The sequence below is a fragment of the Pezoporus flaviventris genome, unplaced genomic scaffold, assembly GCF_033815535.1.
Source record: "Pezoporus flaviventris isolate CSIRO_AGI_PZ_B2104156 unplaced genomic scaffold, CSIRO_AGI_Pfla_v1 ptg000013l, whole genome shotgun sequence".
Taxonomy (NCBI): domain Eukaryota; kingdom Metazoa; phylum Chordata; class Aves; order Psittaciformes; family Psittacidae; genus Pezoporus; species Pezoporus flaviventris.
Genome location: NW_026892561.1, coordinates 2129567 through 2151146, shown reverse-complemented (window position 1 = coordinate 2151146; position 21580 = coordinate 2129567). Strand labels below are relative to the sequence as shown.

The following is a 21580-nucleotide window of genomic DNA, read 5'->3' as shown; positions in this document are numbered from 1 at the left end:
CCAACCAGTGTTCAACCAAACACTGTTGCTGTGGGCTTTACCATTTGACTTAAACCCAATCCAAACCCCACAGCAGAGCCTGGCTTAGCCTAACAGCTCCTGGTTCCTCCTTCCCCCTGTTGCGGGGCGGGCAAGCCGGCCTTAGGAAATTAAGTAAATACCAATGGAGGAGTTGAAAAATAGGTTACCTTGTAATTGAATTCTTTTGCCTGCAGCTAAAGAAAAGAATCGGCCTCCCTGCTACCTCGTGCAGCTTACTCGGGTGTGTAAGAGCTGAAAGGGTGGCGTGACAGCTCCTTGACCCAGCCTTTTCAACTGCCTCCCTTCTGAGCACTGCTTGCTTTCCCCCCACCACCTTCCCCTGCCTCTAAACTCCGAGTGTTGCCGGGGAAATGGGGAGCTTTGACAGCTCGGAGGAGCCAAGAGCAGGACTCCTGCCACGGTGATGTGGTCCTAGCCCCATGCCGGGAGCGGGGGGTGAGCCCCTCTCTGAGGGTGGCCCTGGTTGCTCTCACTCCATCACCCTGTCCCGTCACCCTGCAGTGGGGTAGCAAAAGGCATCAAGGCAGGAGGGTGGTCCAGGGCAGAGCATCCCAAGTGCTTGGGGGGCACAGGACCTCCAGCCCGTGCAGGCAGTGCAGCCACAGTGTGGCTCTCCCCAGCATCACAGCAGCTCCTGATGCAGCAGGACAACACGAGCGGTTGATTTATGAAGCTGGTGCATTAGTATCATTCCCCCCATCCTTTTCCATAAGGAGCCATTTGCATAGTGTTGCCTCCTGTGCTGCCCTCCCTTCTTCCCATTAGCACCAGAATTTGGGAGGTATTTGTCAGGGAGAAGAGACCTGTAGCCCAACTTTGGGTACCGCACCATCATCCTGCATAGGGGGAGATGTGCTTTGTCCCCCTGGAGCCAGGGATGCCACAAGCACTGTCCTCCCAGCTCTGCTACTTGTTCAGGGTGGGATCCCCTGCACAGACCATCCTGGGTGCTGAGTTTGGGTGGCTGAGGGCTCATGGGTGATGGGTGCATCCCATGGCAGGGAGCGGGATCCCTGCTAGGAACACACAGAGCAGCATGGGGCACCCTGGAAGCATCTCCCGGCCCCTGGCATTGTGGATCCCCCCCCAGCAACCAGTTTAGGGCTGGTGATGCTGCCCTCAGCGGCTTGGCTTGGTCTCCCCCAGCCCCATTGCTGGTGTGGGTCTCACTTCAGGCTCTGTGGGGCTGTAGGGGAACCAACATCCCCTTAACAGCTGAGAAAACCCACATCCTCCACAGCCCCTGCACAATTTATCCTTCCAACTACTCCAAGAAGCAGTGAAACCAATAGGCCACTTCTTTCCCCCCTCTCTCTCTCTCAGCAGTAATTAATGGTTTAATTAACACTCTTGACATCCAATTCCCATTGCTTTGCATGAGCAGGCTCCGCTGCTGGGGCCTCACTCTCTGCTATAACTGGGGGTGGAAAGGGTTAGCCGGTGGGAGCTGCTGGCTGGAGGCCGCCCATCTGGACACCAGTGCTTCCCAAGCTGGAAACTTCTCCTCCTCCTCCTCCTCCACCTCCTCCTTCTCCTCCTCCTCCTCCTCCTCCTCCTCCTCCTCCCGAGCAGCGTTCCCAACACGTTCCACAGCCTGCTTTGCTTTTGCACGGGCTTGTTTATGGCAGGATGCAGGCACCCTTGTTAGTTACTCCAAACGATTTTCCAGTATCTTACCACCGGTCCCTGGGAAATCCTGGTTGTCCCAAGGAGAATAGCTGCTTGTAACCGTTTGCTAATTACAAGTATGAATGTCAATTAATTCATTTAGCTAATTATCCACTCGCTGAGCATCATGCACCAAAGAACTGTAAAAGACGGGCATATGGTGGTGGATCAGAAGGAAGAAGCTGGAGCCTGCGTGAGCTCAATGGGCGGCCGGGGCTGGGCTCGCTGGGTGTCACGGTGAAGGGATGCAGGCAGGGAGCTGGGGGAATACACCCACTGCAAGCCCATAATGACAGCATTGTGCTAATTGGGCCTGGAAAACATCAACCCTCTCCTTGCGACTTCTGTTTGGAGGCTTGAGCTCGGGTCAGGCATCTGAAGTGTTTCTGATCGTGCTGTTCCCTCTGGCTCGGAGGAGGGGGAAGAGCCACTTTTCCTGCCTTGATCCCAATGGCTGGCTGCAGAAACAAACAGTCCTAAGGAGGGAGGGATGCCTGAGGAGCTTCCCAGCATGGGGCCTCTGTGCTAAAGGTGGGGAGATCCACTGGTATACTTGCTGTAATCTGGCTCGCAGGGCACCTGGGCTGCTGCAAGGAACCATCCTGGTGAAAAATGACCTTCTTTATTATCCCAAGGAAGGAAAAATGGTTTAAAGGGGATGTTCTGTTGTGGAATGATTGGAGTTAATGGCATATTGGTGTGCAAAGTTACCTGTAAGACATGGAAGAGGTTGTGGGTGCAGAGCGGAGGACCCTCCCTTGTTCTCAGAAGCCAGTGAAGAATTGGAGGTTTTATACCAGCAGCTGAGCAGTGAGTGCTCAGTGGGATTAGAGTCCTCGATCAGAGCAGGGCAGCAGTCCTATTCCAAAGGGAACCTCCATCACCATGCTGGGATCTATCACCCAGCGTGGAGCTGCCTTCTCCATCACCCAAAGGCTCCCCAACCCTCGATGGGCAAGCATCACCCCAGGTTGGGCCACCAGCTCCGTCCCTGCCCAGCCCAGCCTTCACAGAGGGACTGAGGGTCTCACCTCACCTGCACCTAGGTCTGGGCTTTTGAGGAGCATTTCCCACATCCAGCCTAAAATGTGGCTCTCTGGGACCCCGGATACTGATGCTTGGTGCCCTCATGAGTGTTTGCTCTGTTCCAGAGCTTTGTTATTCCTATTAACCCAAAGAAGTGAGGGCTTATTTCCTGTTGAGTTTAATTATTTCACTGCTGCCTTTCCACTGGCAACGCTTTGTGCAGCTTTGAGGCAGCTTTGATTGAGCTCCTGTACGTCGATTACCCAGCTTCACTTAGGAAAAGCACGCAAATCAAACACAAACAGAACAACATCTCCCCCAAATCCAATAGGCTGCACCATTAATGACACAGCAATTTGCATTCTATTCCCTTGTCATAAAAAAGGAGAAGGGGTTTATTGTAAGCCCTGATAAAGGTACTTCAAAGGCAGCAGGGCCAGGGAGCGGCCGCACGGATTGGAGTGGCGCAGATTGGAGCGGCTCTGGAGAAGTTTGTGGAGGATTTCCTGGCCAGCGAGCCCTGCGTTGGTGACTGTGGGGAATAAAACCAGTGTTTTCAGGCATGTTTAACCGGGGGGAAAGAAAGAGCCTGGTGCTGATGTAGTGCCATTGGTTGTGGGGAGCAGCCGGGCACAGTCACTGCAGTGATGGGGGCAGAAGAAGAGGTGATGCGTGGGGATGGAGAGGGAAAGCAAGACCCCATCTCTGGCTCTGCCCGCTGTGGAGAGCTGGAAGGCTCTGGCAGCGCGGAGCAGTGGGTACCACGCCGGTGCCTCCCGGGGCGCATCCCTCCTGCAGCCGGAGCGTCCGGAGCCAACTTCCCGCAGCGCCGGCCATTTTCCAGGCGGGAGCGGATCTGCCGGGCGCTACCTTAAGAGCAGTCCCTGCGTGTCTGTATTTAAGGAAGCGGAGGGGTGTGCGCTGGCCTCCGGCCCGGGGCTCCGCGCCAGCCCTTGGCCTCGACGCCGGTGCCGGCCGCGCACGCAGGTGTCTGCGAGCTTCTCCTCCACGCCAGCCATCGCCTCGCTGCCGCCTGCAAATGCTCAGCTTCTTCTGGCTGAGGTGAGGGCCGGGGGCATTGGGGACAATGGGGACAGCGCGGGGACACCCCCGGGGCTGGGCGAGGAGGAGCCGGTGTCTGCTGCTGCTGCTGCTGCACAGGCTTCCACGCCCGGCCGTGGCTTGTCCCGGCTTGTGTCTGTGCTGGGGAGGAGGATGTGGGGTGGAAGCTCCTTGCGCTCACCCGGGTGATGATGCCCTCTCGATGGTGTGCTCCGTTGTGGTCATTGCTGGGGGCTCAATGAGGGGGACGTGGCACCCTCTGTATGTAGGAGGGAGCTGGTGCCATCCTTTCCTACCCCTCCAGGTCTGCCTGGGTGTGCTGGGGGGTTTGGCTTGAGCAGCCTGTTTGCACTTAAGTCTGGGGATAGTTACTCAGAAGTGTGGGTACAAGGCTGCTGGGAAGGGTGGCATGCTGGGGAGGGCAGCGCAATGCGCTGGGGCTGGCTGGGGCAGCATGGGTGGCTGGATGGGGTATGTAGCATGATGCTGTGGTGGTCACCATGGTGGGGACCACTGCACCATCACCATGGTCACCGTGGCTGAGACAAGCACAGTCAAGACCACAGGGGTGGGTACCAATGCCCCATCATGATCTCTCTTCACTGTGGTGGTCTCCACCATGGTGGCCTTGACCGCAGTGATCTCCACGATGGAGGTCTCCAGCTTGGCGGTGATCCCAGTGCTATGGCCATCTCCTGCCCGGAAAGCTGCGGTCAGCAGGGCAGAGGTGCCGGGGCTGGGCGATGCTGTTGGGTGTGAATGTGTGCTGTGGGTTTGGCCCTGGGGGTGTTTGCAGTGTAAAGGGGTGACACGCGGCTTCCCTGGAGGCAGCAGTGCCAGGGACCTTTGTTCCCTGGGGGGGACTTTGCCCTCAGGCCAGTAAATTAGAGCCAGCCCTTCAAGGAGCCTCCCAGGAGCCGCAATAGGGGCTGGGTAGGGCATGGATGGGGCTGTGGATGCATAACCCAGCACCAAGCCGAGCAGTGGAGCGGCACGAGAGGAGGCTGGAGGGGTCTCCTCTGTGCTCACCCTGATGAAGGTTTCCTATGGGTGGTGGATGTAAAACCACCATAAGGGGAGTTCGTGCGTCCCCCCCTGGTGCCTTTGGCCCTTTGTTTGCACTCTCCTGGCCCCATGCCTGGCTTCACTCCATAAAACCCTATGGAAAGAATGACGTGTGGTCCCAAAATACCCCCTTGCAGGGTGCCCTGGCCTCTCTTCCGGGCTGGCTACCCGGCTGGGGTACTGCTGAGACCCACCGCAGGGAGCTGCTGTGCTTCCTCACCATGCCCTGATCCTGTGATTTGGTCCTTCTCATCCCAGCAGGGCCACCATCCCAATGGCACCACAGTGGAGCTGGCACCCTGTACCCCAAGCCAAGCAAGTGCTGTGGGTCTTGTCCTGAGGATCTAGCTCCATCCTGGCAGGCATGGGGTGATGGAGCTGAGCTGTGCTGCCCATCTCTGTTGCTGGAGGGGACATCTCCCCTTGCCCAGCCTATCCCTGGGAGCACTGGGGCTTTGCTGCTGCAGGCAGTGGGACTGGTGGGCCATGTCTCTGGGGAAGGAGAGCCCCCACTGCCCCATTGAGATGGCAGAATTACCCAAAGTAGGTCAGGTTAATTTGTTAAGGCGTGCAGATTTGCTTGTTACCATGGATATTGCTCAATTATACACCAATAATCCCCCAGGAGAAATTCATTGGTGGTGCTTTCCTCCCCTATTCATACTTTAAATATTCCCAGAGAGGGGTAAGGATGCACTGAGGGGCTGGGGTTGGGGTAGGAAACCAGAGCCAGGAGAGGGAAAATGGGGGTTGGGGATTTGGGATGCAGCAGTAGGAGAGCTCTGGAGGGCAGGCAGGGCTGCTCGAGGTGTCAGGCTGCCCAGCTCTTCCCATAGCTCCCCACAGCCCAGCACTCAGGATCCCCATCCAACCTTCATCCTCACCCCTCCCTCCCATTCACTGCTTTGCTTTGGGGTGATCAAAGCAAACACCCCCCTTCCAGCAGGATCAGGGATTTGATGGAGCAACCCTCTCTGCATCCCAGCCCCAGCATCATCTCAGGGCTGCAGGACGCAAGGGAGTTTTGCAGTGGAGGTTCCTCCAAACTTGTGGTCCCCTGGTGATTTCCCAAGAAGCCAGCACCCAATTTGGCAGCAGAGACCATCCCCAGAGCTTGTGGATGCTTTGGTGCTGCAGGGTATAGGAGAGCAGTGGGGTGCTGCAGGGTCTCTCTCCCCTGGTATTTGTGGAGCCATTTGGGGTGTCTCTCCCTTATAACCCCCCATTTGCTCTGTGGGCTCCTTATGCCTTTAGCAACACTGGAAGCAATCGTGGCAGGAGGGAAGGGAAATATTCTGCTGGAAGGTTGTTTTATTTTCTCTAATGCAAACTTTTTTTGGGTAGAAGTGGGTCACTCGAGGGGTGACAGAGTAAGAGCATCATCGCTTGGGTACCGCATCCCGTTGCCATGGTGACCTGCAGGCTGCATCAGTCAACAGCTTTAAAAATGTGACAGTTGAGTGAGGCTGAGGATTTTAATGAGGACAGACACTTGCTCGCTTAGTTTTGATAACAGAATACTCTATAAATACCCACCGGCTCAATGCTTCCAGGTCTCTGGAGCGTGTTGGCAACGCGTGGCTGGGGCGCTCCCCTTCCCTGGGCTCCCAGGGTGGGAAGCATCGGCTGGGGCTGCCTCAGAAATAGCAGCAGGGATGGATCCGAAGCAGACAGCCCTTTTTCTCCCTCCCCCTAAGCCAACACATGGGACAAGGTGACACAATCACAGAGCCAGGAGCAGGTTTGGGTTTCCACGTGCTCTCTGGTGTTGGTTGCTGTGGGGTGTGATGGGGCCAACGCACCACTGTGACCTTGCACCTGCAATAAAGCAAACCCAAGGACCGAACCCGTCTTGCTAAACAGGAGGGTGACTCTTGCACCAGGCTCTTGCAAGGGTGGATGAGCTGTGAGCAAGCTCCAAGCCTCAACAGCAAGAGTGGAGGAGTCATGGGGCTGGGGAAAGCAAAGCCTGGTGCTGCTTGCATCCATCGGTGCTCTGAGCACCCTCATTTCACACCAGCCACAACACATGTGATGCCTGGCACCAGCTCCGTGGAGGGCTGACTGTGCAGGAGGCAAATCTGCAGCTTCCACTTTTTTGACCAAAATCAGTCAGTCCCACACATTGGGGAAGGAGCTGCTGCTTGTGGAATATACGCACAATATAGATACAATATACACACGCGATAGAGGGACTTCTGCTGCGACACACTGAGGGTCGATCAGTGTTGTGTCTGAAATCAAACTCTAAACATAAACCCTTTTCTGCTGCAGCTCCCATGCTGCCTTCCTTGCAGCGTGTCCAGCCAGCACCCATTCGCAGTGCATGTGGCCAGGGAGCCCACGGGCACCCAAGGGCACATGATGCCCTTGGCTATTCCAGAGCTCCATAGGCAGAGGGGTCGGTGCAGGGAGTGCTGCCAGTGATGGGTCCTTCCCATTTGCTGCCCCTGGTACCACCTGCACGCAGTGTGAGGCCTGCCCCTGCCAAAAATGTGCTCCTGGATGTCTTGTGACCACGGTGTTGTCACCACACTGGCCAGGGCAGCTTCAGGACACAGCCCTCTGTCACTTGAAGCAACATGGAAAGTATCGACACAGCACCAGCGATGGAGGTACTGTGTACTGGGTCTGGTCCAGCACCCCAGAATAGCTGGGACTCTTTCCATTGCAGCTGGTGAGTGCTGGACCCGACCCCCAAGGAATGGCAGGCACCAGCCCTGGGGCTGCTCTTCTCCATTTCGGATCTAGTAGCACCCTTGATGGGTGCTGCTGAGGAACTGGTGACACAGGGAGGGACATAGTGTGGGTCAGGGGGACACTGGCCTGCCCACAGCAAGGGGTTGGAACTGGATGAGCTTTAAGATCCCTTCCAACCCAGCCCATTCTGCGATTCTATGATGAGGAGTGACAGCCCACCCCACACACTACATCATCCCCACCAGGGGACCACCACCAGCATCCTCCATCCCTACCTCGGTTGGTCCTTCTATAACTAGAGCCATTCTTCTCCTTTCCAGGTGTCTCTTAAAAATGGTCAAGGAGAATATTGTAATCCCTGAAGAGATCTTGAGCTTCTGTTGCAATGGCTTCCAGGTACCCCCTGTGCCATGCAACTAACCCTGGGGCTTCCTGTTGTGCCAGTGGCTACTAACCAAGGCTGTGCCGCCAGCTGCTCGCGCTGGCTCTGGCTGCATCCGCTCCCCACACATTCCACATCAGCATCCCCAGCCTCTTGCTGGCTACTGCATGATCAGGGCTCTTCCCACGGGACGCTGGCTTTTTCCCTACCATTTAGAAATGGCAAGTGCTGGGAAAAGCACCGGTGGGATCTCCGGCCAGGCGGCTGCTCGCTTCACAGCAGACAGCTTTGGAGTGCTTTGCATTGCTGGCTCGTCCCCCAGAGCCTGCCTGCTTCCCAAAATAGCTCCGTGGTACTCATGGAGGCACCTCAGCACGACGGGAAGCAGCCCGGGAGGTTCATAAAGGGGTTCAGGACCCACTGAAGTCAAGCGTCCATCCCACTGCGGGATGGGGGGCTCTTTGACGCAGGCTTGGCTTGCAGCGTTTACCAGCATCGCTGCCAAGCCAAGGTCTGTGCCGTTCCTGGGATGTCGTGTACCAGTAGCTATGGAAACAGAGGTTAGACCCGCTAGAGAAAAATGCTATTCTGAGAGACGGCGAGCTCAGTGTACTCGGGAAAGCTTCATTTGCAGCATAAACCCATCTTTAAAAGGTGCCGGGCAAAGCAAAAGGCAAAGGAGCGGCTGCAGAGGGGCTCTCGCAACAAGTGCTCTAAAGGGGAGCCGCGGTGGGAGCTGAAAGAGGAAGGAAGGGCTGTAACGAGGGCCAGGCAGCTCCTCGTGTCTCCTCCATTACTCACGGGGGTAACTGAGTTCACCCCTTGTGTAACACGCCTCGTTTGACATCAAATCAGCTCTTTTCCTTGCCCGCACAGCCGCAATACCAACCTCTCCCTCCCAACCTGCTTCTGGGCGGCAGCAGCTCTGTGCCCAGCAAGCTGCAAAGCCAACACGGGAGCACAGCAAACAACCCCAAACCGGGGCTGCTCCCCCCGACCCTGCTTGTACCAGACAGGGAAACCTGCTTTTGGTGTTTCCTTTGGCAAAGGGGGGGGGGGTGTGATGGTGGAAGGTGTGGAGCATCGCTGCATGCCTGCCCTGGGGTGCAAAACCACCCTTTGCTGCAACAGCCTGAAGACGAAGCTGTTGGGGGAGCAAAATGCCTTCCCAGAGAGTTGGTGGACTTTGGGAAGAGTTTTCAGGGGGAAATAGCAGGGAAATGGGCTGCTAAGGTGCAGGAATTCCCTCCTGGGGCTCTTTTTGTAGGGATTTTTGTTCCTTTTGGCTTTGGGCATCATGTCTTTGGTGAGGGCTGGGTGGGTTTTGGTGGTGCCTGGGGCTGTGCATTGCTGGGATTCCAATGGGCTGCGTGGGTCACTGTTTTCCCAACGATTTCCCTCCCGTTCGGGTAAACCAGAGCTCTCATTCCCCGCAGGGCTCCACCTCTCCACCGTGTTCCCAGGACCCAGGGGAGCGGGAGGAGGCAGCGGGGGCCATGGCGAGCCCTTCTCATCCCCGCAACCCCACCGAGGTGCAGATGAGCCAGCTGGTGCTGCCGTGCCACACCAACCACCGCGGCGAGCTCAGCATCGGCCAGCTGCTCAAGTGGATCGACACGGCCGCCTGCCTCTCCGGTAAGGCATCCTCTGCTCCCACCGGAGCCGTCGTCCTACCGGGATGGGACGGAAGGGAGCCGGTGCTCATCCGCATCGTGCCCAGTGGTCCAGCGCCGTCCCTGGGAGCTGGACATCCACGTCATGCCATTTTGCTGAGTAATTAGAGAGCAAACGAGAGCAGCAGGAGGAGAGGGGGAGGAGACGTGCTCTGCAGCACGCACACTTGCTTGGGGACACATCAGCACCGACGCCTGCTCCTTCCCAAACACTGCCCTTTGCCTTGCCTGGTGTGCAGGGCATGGCAAGGACCAGGGTGGTGACATCCCTGGCATCCCAGCGGCGGATGGAGGGCTCTGATGGACAGGGCTGAGCTCCTCTGCTCGGTGATGGAAGTGATGGAGCTCACCAGATCAACTGCCCTACCAAGCACATCGCAGGACACCAAGCACAGGGAGGTTATGGCAGCAAAAGGGGTGAGGTTCCCAGGGCATTTTGGCAGCTTGAGGTTCTGGAGCCCAAGAGAAAGCTGGACCAGCAGGGCTGTGTATGTATTTGCTGTGTATGGGCTGATGTTATCGGCTGCCTGTGGATCCCCACAGTGGCGGAAGGCAAACAGCAAGGCAAAGTGCCTCCTAGTTACAACACACCCTCCAAACCCTAAAATCATCTGCAAGCACACACTGTAGAAGCCCCAAACCCTCCTCTTGCCCCCTGCAAACGCAGCAGGAGCAGGGAAAGGGACATCAGGCAGGGTTTCATTGATGTCACCAGCCCTGAGGCAGCGGTGAGGGGCAGAGGACCCTCTCTGCGTGTTGCTACACGTGTCTGATGCCGTTTGCTTTTCCTTTCCAGCTGAGAGACACGCTGGCTGCCCGTGCGTCACAGCTTCCATGGATGACATCTATTTTGAGCATACCATTAGGTAAATACTAATGCATGTGCGGGGAAAGTGGAGGTTTTCACCCCATCTGCTGGGTGCAATGTGAAACAGAGAGGGGCAGGGAGCAGCGTGCTTGGGAGGGGAGGAGATGCTCGGAGGGCAGGCAGGGATTGAGGCTCCGGCTCCGCCGCAGGGCTGTGGACTGACTGTCTGCTCTGATTTATCTGCTCTCTGGTCGCCTGGGGAGCTCCTACTGGGTTGGCTTCCCGGTATTCCCCCCCCATCCCAGCTCCTCCCTGGCTTTGTTCAACACACAGCTCTGGAAAACTTGACTCTGGCACGTCGTGCCGCTGCAGCAGCCGTGTGGGTGGCTGCGTGCTGGGGAATGGGACCTCCCTGCATGTTGCTTGGTGAGATGAGCTTTGCCTGGCCACAATCCCCTCCCAAGCTTGTCCTGGCAGCCCCTGGGTGCTGCCCCTGTGGAGGTGCCCACCCCAGTGCATGCTGCTGTGTTGAAGTACAGAGGGGACGTGAACCCTGCCACGGATCTGCCCTCATCCACTGCAGGGTCCCAGCACTGAGACCATTCCCATCAGGCCTAGATCTTACATACCCAAGGTTTACTCCTCCCAGGTGCTGTCACCCACCTTTACACATCTCTCAGAGCCCCTGTTTCCCCCTGTGCAGGGGGATGCCTGTCTGCTCACCCCCTGGGTACCATCTCAGGGGGCTCTCTGGGTGTCCTGTGCAGGGTTTTAGTGCGCTGATGGCATCCCCCTGGGGATCTGCTGGCCATGAGCAAGCCGTGCAGTGTAGGGCTTAAAGGGCTAAAACTTAAAAAGGGGAGATTCAGGTTGGATATAAGGAAGAAGCTCTTCCCTGTGAGGGTGCTGAGGTGCTGGCACAGGGGAGCTGTGGCTGCCCCATCCCTGGCAGTGTTCAAGGCCAGGTTGGATGGGGCTTAGAGCAAGCTGCTCTAGTGGAAGGTGTCCCTGCCCATGGCAGGGGGTTGGAACTGGATGAGCTTTAAGGTCCTTTCCAACCCAAACCATGATTTCATGTTTCTATAGGGTCCATGCTGCCCTGTAGCTCCCCACCGTGCACATCTGCCCACTGGGTCAGAGGCCAGTGGGGGCATGCAGGGCTGGTAGTGGGGTCCCAGGCTGTCAGCTGGTTTGTTTGGTGCCAGGAATTCCAGCTCTTGGGTTTCACTCCCATCCCCAGGAAACACTAAACTCCCACTTTCACCATCTCACATCGTGGTGCTGGGTGAGCTGCCCATCACCCTGTGGCCCTGCTGCATACCAGAGCCACGGCATGGGGACATTGTGCACCTCCTGTGACACTGATGGAGGTGGCACCACTGGGGTCAACGTGCTGCTCCAAGGAGGCTCAGTGAGTGCCCCAGCGCCTGGGGCAGCTTTGCTTGGGAAGCTTTTCCCCATAGGTTTTGGGATTGGGAGAACAGACCCAATCCCTGCTTCAGGGCATTAAATCAACCCCTGGAAGGCATTTGTCCCTCCTCGGGGGTGAGTCAGGCACTGCTCCAAGGGGTCAGGAATCTGTGCTGCTCCTGGCTCAGATCCCACTCGCTGGTGTCCCTCTCAATGCACCAAGGGGCCTGCAGGGATGTCTCACAGAGCTCTTTGAAGGCAGAGCAGCTTTGGGCAGCGTTTGCTGTCAGCTCTCCCCTTTCTCTGCTGTTTGTGCTTTCTGCCACCCTCCCACTGCGAGGGACAGGCAGGGAGGAGCTGTCGGTGCCTGCGGGCTCACTGGGCACCCCAGCACATCACTGACACGAAAACTCCCTGATGCTCCTCATCCTTCCTCCCCTGTGCATGGAAGTGCAGCCTCCCAGGAGGATTTCACATACCCCTGAGCTGAGGTTTGCCTGGCTGTTATGGCACTGGCTTGAGAAGGAGAGAGAAGATGAAGCCTTTGGGGGGCTGCGCTGTGTAAAACTGGGGCTGCCCTGCATGCCCATTGCTGCAAACCCCTGCAGCAGCATCCCTGCGACCGCTTCCATCGCCTCTAACCCTCTCCCCTCCTCTTGCTCTCTCTTTTCGCACCAGCCAGCCGTATCTAAACGCTCCCGGGCGGCGGGACGGGAGGAGCGGTGTCGGGTACGGACCTGGGCAGCCCTAGAGCCTAACGCGGCGCTGCGTGAGTCGGGAGGGAGCAGTAACCCCACTGACACGCAGGGCCCGGGAGGTGGACAGAGGCTACTCGTGTAACCTCACTAACGTCTTGGTGTGCCACAGCGCCGCGGATGGGCACGGGGTCCGTGCCAGGGGCTGGTTAAAGGCATCATCCCAGCCTTGTGCCGCCCCTGCTCCAGCCAGAGCCAGTGTCGAGCAGCTGAGATGGTGATGGTTGTCTCAAGCCAGGCATCGTGCATGGGGACAAGGGGGAAGTTACGGTGCTGAGGCACGCGCTGACTCTTCCTCACCTCTGGTTTTGAGTCCTCTACGCTTCAAACTCGCAGTAGCAGTTATAGGGTTTATTTTTCCGCTGAGTTTTCCAGCATTGGTTTCTCTTGGGATATAAGGAATATTCCTGATTTGATAAAGACTGCTCGCTGTCAGTGTCACCACTGAGCTGCATTTGCTCCTTTGGTCGGTACCAGTGCGGAGCGGGTCAGGCTGCAGAGCTGAAGCAGTCTGTGTGTTTACTCTGAAGCCTACTGAAGGCACAGAGCAGAGCTCCTGGACCCTGCGAGCAGCAGTTTGCTGCCAGCATATGTTTCATGTAAGAGATGGTGCAAAATGACCCTGGCTGAATCCTGCCTCCTGCCAGCTCCCAGTATCCCAAGGTGCTGCTGAGAGACCCTGGAGAGGAGAAGGGATGGGAGCAGTCAAGTTTTGGGGCTGCTGCTGCTGCCACCACCTGAGGGCCCATGGGGAGACCCTATAGGTGCCCCTGTTGAGCAGAACAGCACATGTGAAGCTGGAGGAGCCGTTTGCCCTGGCAGGAGCACATGGTGGGGGCACCAAGCAAACCTTGGGCACCTCTGCACCCCTCCGGTGTCCCAGCAGCACCCCAGACCTGGGACCCATTTGTACGTGGGGTGACATCTCACTGCTGCTCTGGACCCATATGGGCTCCCACACCTTGGAGGTGGCTGTCCCCGTGTCCTGCTGGCCATCCTGGCATGTCCCCACCATCCAAGCAGCCTGTACCACAGCACTGTTAACGCAGTGGCACCTTGGTGAGGAGCTGCTCGGCACTGGCTTGTGTGCTGGAGGACCGTGGGTTTCATCCCAAAATAACCCCCATGTTCTCTCTCCTCTTTCTGTTTTCCAGCGTTGGGCAGGTTGTCAACATCAAAGCCAAAGTGAACCGAGCCTTTAACTCCAGCATGGAGGTTGGTGTGCAGCCCCTGCCTTCCCCTCCGTCCCTGCCCCTATCCCCCTCGCTGTGCGCCTGTTCCCAGCTCTGAACCCCTGGATCTGGTGTGGGATCTTGTTGGATGTGGGTCCCAGGGGAGCAGAGCCAGCTCTCAGGGATGCTGTGCCCCTCTCCCAGGTGGGCATCCAGGTGAGCTACGAGGACCTGTGCAGCGGGAAGCACTACAGCATCTGCAAGGCGTACGCCACCTTCGTGGCACACAGCTCCTCCGGCAACAAGGTGAGGGGCAGATGGTGGCTGGGGGGGCTCGAATGGTCCCTGCATGGAGGAAATGGTCCCTCTGGGAAGAGCTGGGCTGGGTTCAGCTTCCCATCATGGCATGGTTGATTCATAGCTATCTCGTATCCCATGCTTGCAGGCACCTCCCTGGAGATCCCTGTGTGTCTATAGGAGCCCTTTCCCCTTCCATAAGCAGCTGTAATGTAACCCAGGAGGAGCGCAGCTCTGACACACACACACACACACAGTGGGATGTATAGCATGCAAAAGAGCCCTGCCTTCTCCCTCAATGGGACTCCATCCTGCCCGTGTCCCCTCTGCAGGTGACGCTGAAGCCGCTGATCCCGCAGACAGAGGAGGAGAAGATAGAGCACAGCATCGCTGCCGAGCGCCGCCGCATGCGCCTGGTCCACAAGGACACCCTCAAGGACCTCCTCACCCGCAGCCCACGTGAAACTGGTACCGTGTCCTGCAGCCCAGGCTTCCAGCCCCAAAATAGCCCCAGTGCTGCTGCTTCCTCAGCAGGATGCTGCTGGGAAGGATGGTGAGAGGTTTGGGAATGCCCTGGCTATGGAGGGGTAGGGATCATCCCATCATCCCGAACCCCCAAGCAGGAGGTGTGGGATGTTGATGCAGTGGGGAGAGGAGGGAAGGGTCCCACTGCCTGGCTGTCAGGCTGAGCCCCATTCTCCCCCCGTGGCAGAGCTGGAGACACGGGATGGCAGCGTGGCTGTGCCAGCAGAGAAGACACGGGTGGAGAGCGTGGAGCTGGTGCTGCCTCCACACGCCAACCATCAGGGCAACACCTTTGGAGGGCAGATCATGGCCTGGATGGAGAACGTGGCCACCATCGCAGCCAGGTGATCCAGCAGGGATTTGGGATGGAGGGGTGGTGTGCCTGGAGGGGTTGTATGGACACTCCAAAGGGATGCTGCCAGCACATCACCCTTGGGGGATGCTGTACAGGGAATTCCATGGGTTAGTGATGCTGGAGGACCCCAGGGAAGGATTCGCACTCACCGGAGCCTCCTTATTGCCCCTTCTCATGGCTGGTTTTGGTGGTTGAAACCAAAGGGTGACATTTTTGGGGTCTCCTTGTCTCTGTCTGGGTCGGGGGAGCTGCACAGGGCTGCTGGAGCATGGATCCATGCCTGGTGGGTAACACTTGTCCCCCCACAGCCGTCTGTGCCATGCCCACCCCACGCTGCGGGCCATCGAGATGTTCCACTTTCGGGGGCCATCGCAAGTCGGGGACCGCCTGGTGCTCAAAGCCATCGTCAACAATGCCTTCAAAAACAGGTCGGTGCTGGTGATGGAGGGCTCCCATCCCTCCCTCCTGGTGCCTTCCACACCCTCACCCCTTCTCTCTGTCCCCCCTAGCATGGAGGTGGGGGTCTGCGCCGAGGCGTACGGCCAGGAGATGTCCATCAGCCACAGGCACATCAACAGCGCCTTCATGACCTTCGTGGTGCTGGACCAGGAGGGGCGGCCCCGCACCCTGCCCATGCTGGCACCCGAGCAGGGGGTAAGGATGGGCAGGGCTGGCTTCTCCCCACCACAGGGGCAGGGGACCCCCACTTAGCCCTGAGATTCACAGCGAAACGAGCACAGTTTTATGGTGATGGGAAGGAAGCTGCTCTGGAGCAAGTGGATTAATAGGTTGCTCAGTGTAACTAATAGTAAAATGAACCACTTGCCCGTGCAGAGATGGAGATGTATTTGCCATGCAGGGCTGAGCAGAATACTGCCTGCAAGTCCCAGCTCTTTTCTATCATTCAGGGGAAAGAATGCGAACCTCTCAGGTTGCTTTTACCTCCCAAAGCATCCTGATCAATAACTGCCATATGGATCAGTGGTGAAGAAAACCTGTCACACGAGCACAGGAGTGAAGCGAACGCCTGCATGTCTCAGGGTGCATCACAGCATGAGCCAGCGATGCCGTTGCCTTCCCTTTGGCTGCTCCGTGCCCACCCACCTGGTGGTTTTGATGCCTTAAAACTCAGGCTCTTCTCCCACCCTGCAGGAGAGCATCTCGCAGCCAGCAGAGCCCACTTGCTTTAGAACACTGCCCCAGTGCTTTCTTTGGAATAAGCTGCTTTTAGGGTGTTTTATTTCCCCGGGAGGGGCCATTTGTATGTGCCAGGGGATGTGATTGGGGTTTCAGTGGCTGTTTGCAGCTCTGCAGCCACAGCAAGGGGTTTTTCCTAATGCCAGTGCCTATTGCTTAATCACAGCCCAGTAGCAATGCTGAAATAGCTCATGGTTTATCACTAACCATCACTGCCAGTGTAACCCAGTGAGCACTTTCCAGCCCTTCCCTGCGGAATGTTTTGCCCACTCCCCAAAAGACATGTGTTTCAGGGTTTTTCCCTCCTTTTCCTATTAACCTAAGGGTCTTTTCCTATTTATCAGGATGGAGAGAGGAGGTACAGAGAAGCCAGTGCTAGGAAAAAGATTCGGCTGGACCGGTGAGCAGGAGAAGCAAATGGGATGCGAGGATGGAGGAGGATGGGCTCACCAATGGGGTTCAGGAATAGTCTATGTGTTGTTTGTGTCCCATTGTAAGGAAAACTCTTCCTTTCCTGCAGAAAATATGTGGTCTCCTGCAAACAGACCGAAGTGCCGCTATCTGTGCCCTGGGACCAAAGCAACAAGGTAAGTGATGCCCTGCGGAGTCACTGCCTCCTCCTGCTCCCCCTTTCCCTGCTCCCCCTTTCCCTGCTCCCCCTTTCCTGCCCCTGACATGCTGCCCCTCGCCCAGGTTTATCTGAGCTACAACAATGTCTCTGCACTGAAGATGCTCGTGGCCAAAGCGAACTGGGCACTGGCCAGAGAAAAGGAGAAGGTACCAAACCCTAACCCTTCCCCCTGAGCTGCTTCTCACCCCCAAATCATGGTTAACCCAGGGGCTTGGTGGTGATGGATGTGTCCCAGCCCGTGCTCTGTGTGCTCCCCAAGGTGCAGATGTACACACTGGAGGAGGACAAGTTCCTCTCCTTCCGCATCGAGATGTCCGTCCGCATCGCTGCTTCCCAAGCCTTCTCCCTGCTCTCCGACCTGCGGCGCCGGCACGAGTGGGACAGCCACTACCTGTGAGTGCTGCCAGGTTTTCCATGCCCTTTCCAACAGCTGTATCCATGGATTTAAGGCTTGTTGATGAATGACCCTTTGGGCTTTCCTGGGAGCATGTGGTGGAGCACCTCCCCTACAAAGACAGGCTGAGAAAGTTGGGGCTGTTCAGCCTGGAGAAGAGAAGGCTGCGGGGAGACCTCATAGCAGCCTTCCAGTATCTGAAGGGGACCTATAGGGATGCTGGAGAGGGACTCTTCATTAGGGACTGTAGTGACAGGACAAGGGGTAATGGGTTAAAACTTAAACAGGGGAAGTTTAGATTGGATATAAGGAAGAAGTTCTTTACTGTGAGGGTGGTGAGGCACTGGAATGGGTTGCCCAGGGAGGTTGTGAATGCTCCATCCCCGGCGGTGTTCAAGACCAGGTTGGACAGAGCCTTGGGTGAGATGGTTTAGTGTGAGGTGTCCCTGCCTGTGGCAGGGGTTGGAACTGGATGATCTTAAGGTCCTTTCCAACCCAACCCATTCCATGATTCTATGTGTGTTGCCCTGGAGCCACGATGTCCTTTCACTGTGTCCCCATCCCAGCTCCACCTTGGCTGATGGCTGGTGAGACCTCGGGGGTTTCTCTGGTTTTCCATTCCCTGACTGGTCCCTCTTGCCTCGCAGGAGCGCCGAGCTGGTCCAGCAAGTAGACGATGACGACGTGATCTACCACGTGGTGAGCCAGACACTCAGCTCCGAGAACAAGCTGCAGGACTTTGTCATCCTGGCATCCCGACGGAAACCCTGCGGCAAGGGGTAACTGCGCCCAACCCTGATCCCCGCTCCCCCTCCGGCTGGGATGCACCGGCTCACCGGGCCCTTCCCTCCCCAGGGACCCCTATGTGGTGGCCTTTCGGTCGGTGACGCTGCCCACCCACCCTGCCACTGCCGGCTTCACGCGGGGTGAGACCATCTGTTCGGGGTTCTGCATATGGCCGGAGTCAGAGGAGATGAGCAAGGTGCGATGCTGCTGCCTGCACCCCGTCGGGGATGCTCCCTGCCCTCCAGGTACCCCTGTAACTCTCTGCTGTGCCTTACAGGTGGCTTACTACAACCAAGCGACACCGGGGTACCTCAACTACGTGACCACCAACGTGGCAGGGCTCTCCTCCGACTTCTGTGCCACGTTTGAAGCCTGTGAGAAGTTCCTGCTGAAGAACAAGGAGGATGACCTGATCGTGCGGCTGCAGAGCCTCTAGAGCCAGGGCGCTGATGGATGCATGGATGGATGGATGGATGGATGGACCAGGGGGCACTTCCGTGGTGCATGGAGATGTGGGATGGTGGTGCCTGGACCCTGCCTCCCCAAGCGAGGTCCCAGGTTACGGGGTGGAGGAGCATCACTGCGCCGCCTCGTCCATTGCACTGACCTGTCATCTCTTTTCTCTCTCCTTCTTTTTTTTGTACGTAGATGTTTTATAAGCTGATGTACAGGACTTGGTTTTCTAGTTCACTCAACGCTACTTGAATCTTTACATGATCCAACGTCTTCCTAAAACAGGGGTTTTCTGACTAATTCTTTATGGGAGGAAACTGGTTCCCTTTGAGGTAGGAAAGGGAGAGGCAGCAGTGATATCCCTCCCTGGTGCAGGAGCATCCCACTCCTCCCACAGTGCCCAGTGCTGCTCCGCATCCCGGGCAGGACTGGGAGCCGCTGCTCCCACCGGGATGAAATCCTACCCTAGCGGCTGTGGAAGGAGTGGCAATGGAAGTGCGTTGAAAGGAAAAGCGTCAGTGCATGTGCTGTGGGTGAGTGCCTGCTCCAGGGATTCACTGTGAACATGGGATGGGGGTCCTGCACCCACAGCATACCCGAGGGAGGTGGCATCTCCCTGGGTGAGGAAGAGGATGGGGCTGCCCAGGGTTGCCTGCCCCAAGAGCTGCTGCCCAGGACTCGGGGCATCACTTGAAGCAGGAACAGGGGATTCACCCACTGCTCCATGCAAATGGGTTTTGGGGGCTGCCCAGAGGCATTGCAACCATGGCAGGGGCTGGTGAAGACCTTCGGGCTGCTCCTTATCCTTATCCCCATCCCCTGGTTGCACCAGCACGTTGAGATGCAAACCCCAAACTGCCGCAGGGGCACTGAAATGACAAAAGGAAGAGAAAACCCAAACCTTGTTTCCCTGGAGCTGAGCAACGCTGCCGAGGACATGGGGAGTAAGTGCAGGTGGATGCTGAAACCCAGAGCCTTTAAGGCTTCAACATCCATCCCTAATTGCCTCAAGCACCAATGACCTGAGTGCCTTCAGGGGTGTTTCTTCCCCAGGTGCTTTGATGGCAGCACACAAGTCCACAGTGGTAGAGGATGGAGTTAAGACCATTGCAAGGATCTTGCTGTCTGCCTGCTTCTCCTTGAGATGCTCTGGGAAAGCCACTGCAGTGCAGCAGGGGCGATGGTGGGAGTGCTGCTCACCACTCACAGCCTGGGGTAAGTCTGCCCTCAGCTATAGACTGCTGAGAGCCCCCCCCGGTCTTCCCTGGTTCACACAGAGGGGTTCTGGTGGCACTGAGGTCTCTTGAAGGCTCCCTCCTGGGAGAGAGTGAGCCCTGGAAGCCCTTGGGCATGCAGAGTGTTGGGCACAGCAGGTTTAATGTGGCCCCGAGGGAGCAGCCGTACCCTGTGGCCTCATTTGGCCAAACTTAAACCTGGGTTAAAACTTAAACAGGGGAGGCTTAGGCTGGATGCAAGGCACAAGTTCTTCCCTGTGAGGGTGCTGAGGCGCTGGCACAGGGTGCCCAGAGAAGCTGTGGCTGCCCCATCCCTGGCAGTGTTCAAGGCCAGGTTGGACACAGGGGCTTGGAGCAAGCTGCTCCAGTGGAAGGTGTCCCTGCCTGTGGCAGGGGTTGGAACTGGATGAGGTTTAAGGTCCCTTCCAACCCAAACCACTCTGGGATTCTGTGATCTTTGCTAGCAGAGCCCTGTGTGCTGACCCACAGCTTAACCATGAGCAAGTGATGGTGATGCCATGCTTGGGGTAAGATGAGGCCATGGGGTACCAGAAATGAGCACAAGGTCTTTTCCAGGCACCCCAGGGTGTTTTCTCTCTCTCTGCAACACCCAGTCCCTAGAAAGGCACTTTGCCACCCAAATTCCCCACTGGGTTTATAAGCAGAAGGAGCTTCCTGCCCCTCTCCACTGGCCATAAACTCCTCATCTCTGCTGTTATCTCCCATCATAAACATCTCAGTGCAAGGCCTGGTGGTGGCTATCACAAGATAAAAGTTGTCTCAGGCTGAACATGGTACAAGACATCCAATTTTTATAGAGCGCTCTTATCTCCCGAACTCGGAGCGATCCTGCCTTTTTATCACCGGGATGCGAGCCATCCTTCCTGCTTATCTTTAGGAATGGCTGCTGCTTGATTAAGTGGAGGGAATGATGTATTCCCGTGACCATTAAACTTTAACTGACCTCTCCTTAAGTACTGTGCTTTCAATACAGGCAGCCCTCGCCTCGGCCTGGCTGGGTACCGGGGTGGGGGGGGCACAGGGTGGATGGGGCAGCAGTGGTTTGGGGTTACAACAGGGAACAGCAGGGGTGTGAAGGACCACTGGCACAGGGGAGGGTGCTCAGCAGGGTTGGGTGGTTTGGAGCATCCCAGCTCCCAGGGGAGGAGGGACCTGCTGATGGGAGCACTGGAGCCTGTTGGGAGCAGCCTGTTTGCCCTCCCCACCAACCGCATGGCTCTAGGGCCAGTTAGCAATCACTGGCTGTTCCTATGTCCCTTGGAAAGACAAATCCCTGCGGGGTGTTATCCCTGCTCTGAACAACCCTCCTGGCTGTGGCTTTGCACAGAACCACCCAGCTGCCTTGTGCTCTTGGCTGCAGGGAGGCAGATCTGGGACCTTGGGAGCATCAGGTCTCTGTGCTGGCTGCCCCCAGCACCCATCAATGCCTTCCCGCACAGGGTGATCCAGGGAACAAAGGACCACGGCTGTTTTCCCAAGGCCCCTGCCATTGTGCCATGGACAGGAGGATGGATGGGGCTTGGAGCAAGCTGCTCTAGCGGAAGGTGTCCCTACCTGTGACAGGGGGTTGGAACTGGATGAGCTTTAAGGTCCCTTCCAACCCAAACCAGTCTGGGATTCTATGATTCTATGGATCAGGGAAGCATCCCAGAAATGCCAAGAAGCTTTCAGCACAGAAAAAGCTGTGAAGACAGCAGAGGATTTACCGGTCAGTGCTGCAGGTGGGATCCAAGCACCTTTTGCAGTACGTGATGCTACCAGAGATGGTTTCAAGGACCTGATTTTATAGGTCCCTAAATAACCACATGAAATTGATATATGAAATCGCAGTGTGTACGTATCTGTTTTGCAGGGGGAGTGGGATGTAATTAGATGGCTGCATCTCTCTCCAGGCTATTCCCCGCTGTAACTCATGCCCTGAGG

At 57.0% G+C, this 21580-nt stretch overlaps 2 protein-coding genes across 2 annotated transcripts in view; one reads left to right on the top strand and one right to left on the bottom strand.

The window, feature by feature from the left end:
- LOC133268295 (NADH-cytochrome b5 reductase-like) overlaps nucleotides 1-21580 on the bottom strand; it is a 131542-nt gene that overhangs the window by 86292 nt on the left and 23670 nt on the right. The window lies entirely within an intron of this gene.
- On the top strand, nucleotides 3643-18683 carry ACOT11 (acyl-CoA thioesterase 11). The gene is made up of 17 exons (XM_061451169.1): nucleotides 3643-3798; nucleotides 7884-7959; nucleotides 9382-9580; nucleotides 10415-10484; nucleotides 13746-13806; nucleotides 13968-14069; nucleotides 14393-14528; nucleotides 14773-14929; nucleotides 15249-15368; nucleotides 15450-15594; nucleotides 16482-16537; nucleotides 16658-16724; nucleotides 16831-16914; nucleotides 17028-17161; nucleotides 17810-17941; nucleotides 18018-18144; nucleotides 18226-18683. The coding sequence occupies exons 1-17, from the start codon at nucleotides 3776-3778 to the stop codon at nucleotides 18382-18384; spliced, it is 1848 nt and encodes a 615-aa protein (XP_061307153.1). The 5' UTR covers nucleotides 3643-3775; the 3' UTR covers nucleotides 18385-18683.

Excerpts from the sequence above, each read along its gene's own strand:
- ACOT11 (XM_061451169.1), top strand. The coding sequence starts at position 3,776 with ATGCTCAGCTTCTTCTGGCTGAG. Across the intron at positions 13,807-13,967 it reads CCTTTAACTCCAGCATGGAG|GTGGGCATCCAGGTGAGCTA; the intron begins GTTGGTGTGCAG and ends CCCCTCTCCCAG. Across the intron at positions 15,595-16,481 it reads TGCTGGCACCCGAGCAGGGG|GATGGAGAGAGGAGGTACAG; the intron begins GTAAGGATGGGC and ends CCTATTTATCAG.